The following is a 12,169-nucleotide window of genomic DNA, read 5'->3' as shown; positions in this document are numbered from 1 at the left end:
CTTCCTGTGTGGATCCCAGGCTCCTGTGTTGATCCCAGGTCAATGTAGCTGTCTTTTCGTCAACCCATTCTATATTATCCTCTGTAGCTGTTGCCCCAGCATCTTGCTGGTATGCCACTACAGCTACAGGGGAAATATTCTGCCCCTCACACTGCCCACTCAGTGAACACACAAAAGGGATATCAAGGTGTGAATCTTCCTCCCCCTCCTCCTTATCTCCAGACTTTACAGCTTTAGGGGTCTTCTTAACCTCCAGCACGTTAAGAGTTAAAGAAAGCCTTTCCTCTGGAGCATTAAAGCTGAGTTTTGGCTGTTGACACACAGAAACATCACAGTCCATATATCCCTTGTTTACCCTTTGAGACAATTCAGTAATATGAATATTCTCAGATACACCATCATGCATACTTTCTCCTGCACCCAAATCGAAGTACTCAGGTGCTGTAGACACGGTTGGGCACACATCCCCAGTTCCCTTTAGTTTTCCAGGGATACTACCTTCAGGGCATACAACTTTTAAAGGCACTTTTACAGAAGTATCCCCAGCATCCCTGAATCCCTTGGCTACCTGATCACCCATAGTCACACTATGCTTTTCCGTATCAGGGGGCATTGAACCAGAAGAGCCACTACAGACTCCCTGTTCCTGAAACTCTGCCCCTCCAAAGGTCAAACCACACGTTTCCCATAGAGCTTGCTCGCTAGGTGTGGTCCCTTGGTGCACATCCCCCTCCATCTCTTCAGGAGACAGGATCCTGGGTGCTGGTTCAGACAGGCATACCTCTACCTTCCGGGCTCCCTCCCAGCTACCCACTACTCCCAAAGTTTCAGACAGTACCTTAGGTTGGACAGGGCTCTCTACCAGCCCTCCAGGTTTGCAGGTTTCCTCAACTGGTGCATACTGGCAAACAAGTCGACCCAGATCCTTGCCCAGCAAAACATTAACAGGAATATCCTCGGATATACCCACCTCCCGCAAACCCTTGCCCACACCCCAATCAAGGTACACACGTGCCACTGGCACCGCAGGGCGCACCCCGCCAATTCCTTGGATGGACATGGTCTTCCCAGGGATAAGATCCTCCAATCTTACCATCTCAGGCCGCACCAGAGTGCAAGCAGCCCCCGTATCCCTGAGTCCCATAGTCACACGGCCACCTACAGTTACTCTTTGTAGGTTCTCCTCTTCATTCCCCTGAACCCTGGAAACAAACAAGACAGCTGGGTGTTCCTCAACTGCTACACACTGCAAATTGTCTCCTTGTGCCTCCTTTGGTCTAGCCACAAATAAAACAGGTGCAGCTCCCCCTGCTGTACCTCCATCTCCATTTGTCGGTGGAGATGGCCTCTTAAAAGGGCAGGTGGCACTCAAGTGCCCAATCTGGTTACACCGATAACACCGGCGGGTATCCCCCTGGCCCGATGTGGCCCCTGCTCTGTTGGCTAGGAAAGGTGTTGGTGATAATCTCCCTGCTGGCTTAGGAGTTGGTGGCTGGTAGGCTGCTCTTTTCCAAGTAGATGGTCCTTGTGATGCTTGTACCCGCTTGGTTGTTGGAGTACGGTTGTTGGCATAATCGTTAGCCAGATCTGCCGCCTCTGCCGTGGTCTTAGGTTTTCTGTCCAGAATCCACTCTCGGGCCTCCGGACTTCGTGTGCTCAGGAACTGCTCCAAAATCATCAGATCCTCCAGGGCCTCATATGTAGTAACTTGTAGGCCACCAGCCCATTGCCGGAAAACAGTCCGAAGCTGTCCCGCATACTCGGTACAACTGTCCGATGTAGCTTGCTGCATCTCTCGAAACTTTTTCCTGTAGAATTCAGGGGTGAGGTTAAAACTTTTTAACAAGGCAGATTTTATGGCCTCATAGTCCTGGTCAACTTCTATTGGTAAGGAAGCAAACACATCCAGGGCTTTCCCCTTCAGACGTGGGGTTAAATACTTTCCCCACTCTTCCTTGGGCAGCTGGTACTGCCGGCACACTTTCTCAAATCCTCTCAAAAACACATCCAAGTCAGTGTCCTTTTCCAGCATTGGAAAGTGTTCCAGGCGAGGTCGGTTAGCATATCCATCCCCGTTAACAATGCTTTGGGGAGACGGACTATATTGCTTTAACCGTAGAAGTTCCAGCTGATACCTCCGCTCAGCTTCTCGTTCAGCCCGCTCCGCAGCTCTCTCAGCAGCCTCCATCTCTCTCTCTTTCTCTCTTTCCGCAGCCTCCCTCTCTCTCTCCTTGTACTGCAGAATCAGGTTGAACTTTAGCTGAGGATCCACGCTCCCCAGATCCTTTAGTAACACTTGTAACTCAGAGTCCATTACACTCAAGGCGTTAACTTTATCAGGAAAACATCCTTGATCCACAGGCTCTTCCAAAATCACATTTGCTCCGATGGCCTGCTCTGCACAGAGTTTATCATGTTCCAGGAGATCCAAAATCAGCTGCTCTTTGCTTTTGCCAAAAATTTGTATATTCCTTTCTTGACAAACCAGCTCCAGAGATTCTTTTGGCTGTCGTCGATATGCCTCCATAATGCAGTATGGTAGAGAAAAACAAAAGGAAGAGGAACGAACTGTTTTGCACTGTATGTCTGTAATTAGGCACTGAGTAATGTCTTTGGGAAATTACACAAAACCCATGTAATTTCTTCTAGTACTAAAATCACCAAACCAGGCAATATAAATAGCACTAAAAAACTCTAGATATCCCACCTAGCTGCCACCAAGTTTGTCACGGTCAGGACTACTTGCCAAGCCGTGACTGTGTGGAGGGCGTGGGCATGAAGGGGTTAATAGCACCAGGCCTCTGGATTTACTAACTTGACCCCTTAACAAGGCATAAGCTATACCAAATTAACCCCCAAATCCTGCCTGTATCCCCCCAGGTAGTCTGCCACCACTCACGATTTGGATACCGGATTCGTGAGAAATCCGAATTAGAACATCTATCACTATATATATATCAACCCACCCCGGGCAAACAACATATATATATCCTGTAGAACGTAATAACAATATGGTAACGTGTTATCCCCTCTTCGGGTTTGTGGATATCGATACTAGAGCCCAAAGACAGACTTGGATTATGAATATTTTAATAACAAAAATACAAAGATTACACAGTGCCAGAATTACAAAAAACAAGACATACAAAATAAAAGTAAAACAGCAAACAGTTCTTAAAAGCAAAAGGACTTAAACACAGGACCCTCACTCACGAGTTTCTCCAATAAGCAGGCCTGTGGGAACTCCTTAAGTCCAGATGGTTTCTTACGATGTTGTTCCAATCAGAGTATATCATGGAGTTCTGCTTTTTGGACGCTGCATTGTCCCTAAATCACACTCTGTTTCAAGAAAACCCCCCTCTGACCACATGACCGATTATATGACACCATCCCCAAGAATCGGGTCCCATCTTTGATGTGCCAATAAGTTATGGTGGGGTAAAGGTGATGGAAACCCCTCCACTTAAGATAGGAATGGAATTCCTATAACTAAGGATCCTTATCTGTTGGCCATGAATCACCACAGGGGTCCTTTGGGAAGATGACACCTCTAGCCAGAACAGATACAGAGGGCATTCACAAAGAAACACATTAAATCAACCTCAGATTAACTCATTGAATGTTTAAACAAAGAAACTAACCACCTCTGCTGGGTTACCCTTCCATGCATCCACTACATTATATGAGTTAATCATGACAATGGCTGCCTGGGCATGATAGTAGTCAGTGTGATTGAATGACACCATCTATATGAAATGTGATGATAGGTTTGTGGGATAGGATGACACTCCTGTCATGCCCGGAGTCCAGCATGTACTGGCTGTCTGTGCATGATAGGAGTGTGATTGCTAAAAGCAACTGCTAACATTAATCACACTCATCCTGGAACCTGGGCATGATAGAAATGTAATTTCTTCTAGCTTTTGCTACTGTGGCTGCTTGTGCATGATAGGAGTGTCATTGCTATAATAAATATATGATTACAAAAAGCAATCACACTCCTATCATGTCAAGTCGGCCAATACATGCTGAAATCTGGGTATGCCTGGGCATGATAGGAGTGTGATTGCTGTTATCATATATATATAATATAGCAATGACACTCCTATCATGCACAAGCAGCCAATACATGCATATAACCTACAGCCTCTCTGTGCCCTGCCTCCCTACTTACACATCAATGCTATCACAAACATGCATTCCCTCATTCACGTATACTCATCTCTACGTATTTATTTGCCATTATACTGGACATGAAGAGCAAAGACAGATACTGAACAATAAAACAAGGTGATTTGTTTTTCATTTAACCGTTTCTACTTTATTAATAGCATACAGATGTTAAATACAGAACATCCACATTTTATGAAAGCAACGTGATCTGTGCGTTTTTTTTTTTTCCTTTTTGTTAATTGTTGATTTCTAAACAGTTTATTTAAATCGCCAGCTGCCCAGAAAAAAAAAAAAATCAGTTACTACAATAAAGCATCCCTGGGTAGATCAGAAAGTAAACGATCGCCTTAAGAGCGTGTTCTTGATCCACGCCGATGGGCTGAGAAAGGAGTTTTTGCTCCAGCCGCAGGTGTCGCTTTCTTGTACGTTTTTGGTTTTCTTGTGCAATCGCTTCGGGATGGGGAGCTACCTTGAGTGCTTTTCTTAAGATTTTGAGGCAGTCTAATGTACGGCGTTAAAGGGACCCACACCCTATATCTGTGCAGTGCTTAACGCACAGGTTTGGTTTCAAGGCAGGTTTTCCTTTCTCAACCACAACCAAGAAAGTTCCAGCACCGACATATTGTAGATATATAAATACATGTTTTGGGGTTTTCTGATGGCCAGAACGAGGATAGTAGTATCCTTAATAAGGTTACATGTGGGCAAGGCTTAGAAGCACCCCAAGTCCACGCATGTTTTTTTCTCTCCTCAGTGAGGGGCAGTATGATGCTTGATAGCTGCAGTCATCCGCTCATACCAAGGCTTGATATTGGTATTAGACATCATATCCTCAAAAGACTCCAAGCCCTCCATGACTTTCAGCACGCCGTACACTGCCTGTAAAATACAGCAAAAACAAATGCACAAAAAAAAGGTGATTAGAAAAACCATTTTTTTTTATAATAATAAAAAAACTATAAATTATATGTATTATATGTATTCGCTGTCTAAATGTATTTAAAGTTAAAATTAAAAAAATTATATATATATATATATAAACCTTTTTATGGCTAAAATTCCTAAAATATTACACGAAACTATAAAAACTTACAAGATCTGCAAGGTTGGGCTGTGATCCTCCCATAAACGACCTGTTTTTTCCGACGGCTGCCACCCAGTCGTTTGCCGCTTTATACAGATCTCGACGAACATCATCTTCTAGGTTGTGTCTGCAATAGTTCCCCATAAACACACACGTTCAAAACTCTTCAGTATCACGTTTAATGAATAATAAATAAATAAATTATTCTGAAAGTTACTAAGAGAAACTGGTCTATGTATGGAACAAAGGAATTCATTCAGACCTGCTTTTCAGTCTTTTGCCAATAACAAACATGGCTGCCGCTCCGAAGTATTTAGCGAAGACTCCTTCCACCGTGCCAAAGTTCCCCTCGCGAACAATGTAGTCAAATGAAGCAAGAGCCTCTCTCGGAGTGCGGTATACATTGGGGGATATAAGGTGAACAAGCCAGTCGTCTGCCCAGCGGCGCCATTTCATCTCTTCTCTGTAGGAGAGGCAATGAATACATTGTATACGGGAAGGTGGGCGCTCACATTGGATTGCAACATACTGCAGCATCCATCACCTATGAAGACCCCTGAATATCAGTATAAACGCATTGTATTTATATACACGATATAATGTTTTCAGGCAGCTGTATATTAGCCATTTATACGAGTTCTCCCTCTGTTATTTGAGTGCGATCTGCTAGACAAAATACCCAGACTCCTTATCACACACAATAGAAAGGCTCAGTCTTAAACATCCATTCTGACTACGCTACGGAGGAACGGATTTCATTCACACTACAGTAAAGAATCAGCTCAGGGTGGCGATGGAGCAGGGAAAGCAATGGTGGCTTCCAGATAAAAGGGAGTTTAGAGGAACAAAATTAGATAAAACCAGGTTTTTGTCAATGACTTATGCGAAATGGTTGTGAAAACCGAAAAATACATTAAACCTTTGCAAAAGATAATTTATTGGAATATATTTGGTTTTTCCTTTTTTTGTTTTTATTTACCTGGTAAGAGGAATTAATATTTTTCCCCATTTATCTTTTATTTTTCTCCTGTCTATGTTTTGTGTATGTATCCGTTTTAATCAGAGCCACAATATTTAAAGGTAAAAGCAGAATGTTAATTTGTGTAGGAATGCTCCAGCCATATATATATATATATATATATATATATATATATATATAGATATATATAGATATATATATGCTCTTGGCACGTCTTACTTACACCCGAGATTCTTTCGTGGGATAAACCTGCTCCGTCTCCCGCTCGTCCAGCATCAGCCAGTATTTATTGTTATATTCTATCACCTCCTTTCCTTTTTCGTTCACAGACTTCATGGACGGGTAATAGGATACGACCTCTTCCAGACTTTTCCTCCTTGGAAACATAACAAGCCACTGACAATCAATAATCACATCATTAACGGGCCAAGCAGAAGAGAACGGGGCAGAGTAATTATAGTAGCTATTTTCATGAACTTACTTGGAGACGAGGAACGTTTTCATCACGCTGATTATTACAGAAGAATCATTGAGTTGCTGGGAAAAAAAATAATAAAATCATCCCATGCAAAAAATAAATGGACTTAAGCTGATGAGTGTAAAAATATATATTTTTTTAATTATATAAAAATATTTAAAACAAGCCATTTCTACAGTAGTGAAAACAGAGTTAAAGGGACGTTCCAGCCATCATACGCTCTGTATCCAACTTTGTTTCAATGGCTATCCTTTCTAGCCAATGATTGGTTTCTTTAAACAGCCAATCGGTGATGGGCAAGGAGCTGCAGCTTCTCCATAAAGTATTTTGCTTATTTTAACCTTTTTAAATAATGCATATTTTTTAATCACTCATAAAGTACTTCATTCTTCTCTGATGGGGCTTCCTGGGACGTTAAACTGTCCCGTTAAAATTACCGCAAATAAATAAATGAAATGTCACTTAGTTGTGTGTATTTTCACTTTTTTTGACAATGGGCCAAGTGACGGGGCGGTGAAAAGACTGCGGAACACACAGATTTAATAACCATGCTAAGAATGCTTACTAAGGTCGAGTCGGCGTTGGCCAGAAGGATAGGAACCTTCCTGTAACTGGAGAATTTAATCTCCCTTCTCAGAACCGGATTCACCTCCACGATGTCATGAGGCACTTGGTAGTAGTCAAGAAAGGCCCGTACCTTACTGCAGAAGGGGCAGGTTTTATACTGATATAGTGTGAGTCTGAGCGTCCCCTCCGATGCCTGGAGAGAGAGAAAAAGTTTACAAACGGCACAAATAATTGAGGGGGGGGACAACAACCTCTGATGATGAACATGCCCAAGCCTCAAAGAACACGCTGTATTAATACTGAGGATGATGTCATCTCTTGAAGGAGAATCTGCATCGCAAAAACCTTTTTTTACGAATAATGAAACTTATGATAAATATATTTATTTTTTCCGCCTATTAACATGGGGGACTGAAGTACCCCAAACTCCGCTGAAGAAGGTATTGGGTGGACACCCTGGGGAGTACGCGTGTGATGTCACTATTATGAGTCGTTTTCTTATGCTGCCATAAGAAACATCTTTTACACTTTTTTAAGACTATGGGTATAAACTAAAAAGGAAAAGAGCACATTTGGTAAAGTGGATACCTTGATTGGCAAATTGAAGTAGAATGGATTGCAAGCTTTTGAGACTATCTGGGTCTCCTCGTCAGAACATGCCTGAAAGGATATAGATAGTCTCAAAAGCTTGCAATCTATTTAGAAAGGGAGGCTAGCATTCAGATGCAGGGACTAACATGCGCCCCCTGCAGGGGGAAACACATACCTCCAGCTCTTCTTCCGCCCTCTGCTCCTCCAGGGAGTACTTTAGAGTCTGGTAGGCCCCTAGGGTTCCCCCCAAAACAAACACAAGGCCCCAAGCCTTTCTGCTCCTACTCCCTGATGCCTGCCACCCCCAACCCGTCCTGTACCCACGCCACCCTGCATTCGGTATGGCAAGGTGGGTTCCTATCTGGGGTCCTGTGGTGGCCAGAGGAAGGTTAGTCCTCCCCACTACTTTATTTACAGGAAGGTGACTTATGGTGGAAAGACTTGTGTAACCCCTGAGTCCCAGGCCGGGGAGGGAGTCAGCGCCTGTGGGCACCACCCGAAAACTGGGGAGGCAACTCTTGCTTCTGGGTAACAGCAGACCCGAGGTGCCCCCTCTAGCCCCCGGCAGCTGGTGCAACAACCGCCATGTGACAGCTCCCATCCCCTGTGCCCTGGAGGCTGCCATCTTTCCTGACACCAGGCCCCGCCCACTCCTACTTAATGGTGGGGGGAAATCACGCCTACTAACACCTCCCCCTTTTCTCTGATAGCAGCCTGTTTTTAGATCTAGCAAGGTCACATGACGCGGTCACGCGACAAGACGAGCAGGATGGCTGGACCGAACGGAGACCCTGGTGTCCCGGTGGAAGAGGTGGCCGGGGAAGAAGGTATATCGTTGTAACAAGGGAATGGGGGGCTTATATGAATTATATTTATGTATATAATGGTTATTAAACATAAAGATACGGTGGGGGTTGTTGTACTTATAGTAGGGGTTAAAGTACTCCTTATTGTCCTCACACGAGGTGACTTATTTACCTTTTCTTGGTGACATTAATATGCACTTTCTGTGCTAAATGAAAATAAATGGTTAAGCACGCATGGGATATGTATAAGGTTAATGTGTGGGGAGGAAAAGGTCAAAGATCAAGGTATTTTGACCCATTCAGCCATCTAATATGCTCGTTTCTCCTGCTGTAGAGACTTAAACCTTAATCAGTCGCTGGTCTCGTCTTAGATTCAGGATCCAAATGCCTATCCCATGCGTGTTTATTTTCTCTTGCTGTATTAGCCTCTACCATTTCTTCTGGGAGGATGTTCCACCCATCTGCCACCCTTTCAGTAAAGTAAAATGTCCTTACATTATATCTAAGCCTCTGAATCAACTTCTACGATTTAGATATTCATCTTTCTTTATGTAAGTCCAGGGGTGCATTTTAGGCTGTATGGGGAAACCCAAGTGGGGGGAGTGGGAGAGTGAGCAAACTGGCGCAGTTGCCACAGCAACCACACCATTGTCCCTGCTGCCTGCTCTGCATTTACCACTTTACATTATAATTGCTTTTTATAACATAACCTTCTGTATTTGTAGCAACTTTGATAAGAACATTAGGAAAACTTGGTGCTGTCACCATAGCAACCACACCATTGTCCCTGCTGCCTGCTCTGTATTTACTGGTTTGTACACACGTGCTGTTTATATGTAACCACGAACACAGCGTTATATTTCAGCGTCCCCGTCTGAATTCTCCCCCTCCCGAAAACCTGTATTGTTTAGTGTAAACATTAAACTCCATTACCGGGAGCGTAGAGAGGATCGCCGGCAGACACCGGATATACCCGGCGTACGGCGGCTGGATGTCGCTGCTTGCCCTCAGACAAGATCTACCTGGAAAAGTTCAAGAGGAACTGTATTTTGATGCGTTACACTGAGAATGCTCTATTTTAATGTCCTGATCTATTAGCATTTCAATAGAAACTTGGGATTCCAGATCAAGGTCCTTAAAGGGACAGTTTAATGTCCCCGACACCCCTGTTAAAGAATACACGTTAAAGTTTTCTGGAAATACGTTAACCTGTATTCTTCAAAACAAAAGATACTTACCTGACCTAGAAGTTGCAGCCCTATTGCTGCAGCTGCCTTCCTCCTCCGTGCTCATGATGACACTGGTCCTGGTTAGGTTCAGCGGACTGTCTCTTTAAATGTTTTTGTTTTTTACCCAGATTACGCGGCTTTGGATTTTCTGCTCGATCAGATTAATCTCTGCCTCGACCATCTTGAAGAGAAAAACGACCATTTGCATGCGCAGCTTCAGGACCTCCTAGAGTCCAACAGACAAGCCAGGCGTGACTTCCAGCTGCAACAGACCGGAGCTGCCGGAGCCGAGGAACGCGGGGCAGGTTTATAACAGAACGGAGGACGGCCGATTTACCCAACGCGTTTCTCTTCAGCAATTGCTCTCTATAAAAACGTTCCTAATCTTATTAAAAGAACATATCAAGGAAAATTTTATTAAAAGCGATATTTATTTATTTTTTAATATTGATTTTCACAACTACTACAGTTTTTCTGCTGTTAAACACCTCTAACGTATGCCAAATTAAATATTCTTCAAAATGTACCTTTCTGCGAACGTTGCAGATCGTCATGACGTGAGACGCTAGGTGGGAGGAGCGTCCGGAGCTCGTGGGCAAACGTTGCAGGCAGTAAGCTGAAAATAGCCGCCGTATAATATATGCAGCGAGATGCTGAACCGCCGCTGAACTACCACTGATTCCCCGCTGAACCGCCACTGACTTACTGCTGGACCCCCACTGACTATTTTTTTTTTTTTGCCGCCGGAGTTTTCGCGGGTGAATAGCCGAACTGCGTCGCGGGTGAAGTGTTGGACGGCGTCGCGGCTGCTTCGCGGCTGAACCGCCACTGCCTAGCTGCCGAGCCACCACTGATTCGCCGTTGAATCAGCGATTTAACAAAGACCGGCTGCAATTTAGAGGGGGGCTGAAGAGGTCAGAAGTGGAGGTCTCTGGAGTTATGAAGCCTTTTTTATTTTGTGACCCGATATGATATGGCCTGATTGCTGAGTACGGTGGTGAGAATATTAGAATTGGACAATTACCTTGTAATACTTGACTTACCTCAAAATAAGGAAACGTATGATATAAATATCTACAAGCTGAAAGTTGATGAATTTTGGCGTTTAAGAGTGTGTTGAGTATACTTGACTCCGAAAATTACTGCGCAATTACTGCACAATACATGACTCATCCCAAAATCAGAGTTGGACTTCGAAAAGCGTTATGCAAGATTTGACTTACTTTAAATAAGAGGAACTGCTTTCATACAACTTAAAAGCTGAGAAGGGGAACCCCCAAATTTATATGGTTCCAAATTGAAAGATATAACAGGAGGCCTATAAGGTTTTAATGAAGAGAATTCTGCACTGAACTTGGGCCAGATACTAGTGGCTTTTCATATCTTGAGGTTGAATATATACGAGCTCTGCAATGATAATTCAGTAGTGATTTGCTTCTAAAAAGATAAAAGTTAATTTATGGTATATGTGATTTGCTGTCTAAGTTAAACTTATTACAACTCTGCAAGGCGCGTCTATTGTATTATATGTATATAAATAGACATAATAAGGGAAAGAAGAAAGAGTGGTGAAAATGTCTCAAAGAAAAACAGCTGAAGAAAGAAAGAAAGAAAAAAAGAATGACCAAGAAAACTGGCGAGAAAAAAAATTGGTCACACTCTTCTCACCGGTCCCACAAAAAAAAAAAATAGGTGATCAAACATTGGACGAGTTAGAGCAAAGTTCTATACTCTCAGGAGGAGATGTTTCAGAAGAAATACCTATAAAAGAGGATACACCAAATATAAATACCAAACAAGAGGGAATACTTACCCAAGAATGTTTACATTCATGTATACAAACCTGCGCTAATCAACAATTGCAACAAATAAAGCAAGAGTTAAAAAATGATTTCTCCGACATAAAAATTGATATAGCTAATATTGCAGAACGTATTAAAACGGTAGAAAATAAAAACGAAGAATTGAAGTTTGAGCAAGACCAAATTAAAGATAATTTGCAAATAATAAAAGATAAAGTATCACTACTGGAAGATAGACTAGAGGAAGCAGAAAACAAATCTCGCGCAAAAATTTAAGAATCCGTGGCTTATCAGAAAAAATCACTACAAAGGATCTTACATCAACATGCTTATTACTATTTCAAGACATGGGTTTGAAAGAATCATTAAAAGAGCATACGATAGAAAAAGTATACAGAATACCTAAACCTAAATCCATCACCTCGGAAGTGCCAAGAGACGTGATTGTAAATTTTACAAC

General features: G+C 42.9%; 2 protein-coding genes across 2 annotated transcripts; one reads left to right on the top strand and one right to left on the bottom strand.

The window, feature by feature from the left end:
- Nucleotides 1–4,294: 4,294 nt before the first annotated feature.
- On the bottom strand, nucleotides 4,295–8,514 carry PTGES2 (prostaglandin E synthase 2). Its single transcript, XM_053473398.1, has 7 exons — nucleotides 8,048–8,514; nucleotides 7,280–7,474; nucleotides 6,718–6,773; nucleotides 6,460–6,612; nucleotides 5,520–5,720; nucleotides 5,267–5,384; nucleotides 4,295–5,052 (listed from the first exon to the last, which is right to left on the bottom strand). The coding sequence occupies exons 1-7, from the start codon at nucleotides 8,495–8,497 to the stop codon at nucleotides 4,924–4,926; spliced, it is 1,302 nt and encodes a 433-aa protein (XP_053329373.1). The 5' UTR covers nucleotides 8,498–8,514; the 3' UTR covers nucleotides 4,295–4,923.
- Nucleotides 8,515–8,603: 89 nt separating this feature from the next.
- On the top strand, nucleotides 8,604–10,309 carry BBLN (bublin coiled coil protein). The gene is made up of 2 exons (XM_053473399.1): nucleotides 8,604–8,699; nucleotides 10,036–10,309. Exons 1-2 carry the CDS (start codon nucleotides 8,612–8,614, stop codon nucleotides 10,218–10,220), a joined length of 273 nt encoding a protein of 90 aa, XP_053329374.1. The 5' UTR covers nucleotides 8,604–8,611; the 3' UTR covers nucleotides 10,221–10,309.
- Nucleotides 10,310–12,169: the final 1,860 nt, after the last annotated feature.

This window comes from Spea bombifrons, chromosome 8, assembly GCF_027358695.1.
Source record: "Spea bombifrons isolate aSpeBom1 chromosome 8, aSpeBom1.2.pri, whole genome shotgun sequence".
Lineage (NCBI taxonomy): Eukaryota > Metazoa > Chordata > Amphibia > Anura > Pelobatidae > Spea > Spea bombifrons.
The sequence above is the reverse complement of the archived record's forward strand: the minus strand, read 5'-3'. Positions and strand labels throughout refer to the sequence as shown.

Coding starts and splice junctions, on each gene's coding strand:
- PTGES2 (XM_053473398.1), bottom strand. CDS start 8,497: ATGGCAGCCTCCAGGGCACAGGGGATGGGAGCTGTCACATGGCGGTTG. Junction 6,774..7,279: donor CCAACGCCGACTCGACCTTA/GTAAGCATTCTT, acceptor TTTTTTTCCCAG/CAACTCAATGATTCTTCTGT. Junction 5,385..5,519: donor GGCAAAAGACTGAAAAGCAG/GTCTGAATGAAT, acceptor GAACTATTGCAG/ACACAACCTAGAAGATGATG.
- BBLN (XM_053473399.1), top strand. CDS start 8,612: ATGACGCGGTCACGCGACAAGACGAGCAGGATGGCTGGACCGAACGGA. Junction 8,700..10,035: donor AGAGGTGGCCGGGGAAGAAG/GTATATCGTTGT, acceptor TTTTTTACCCAG/ATTACGCGGCTTTGGATTTT.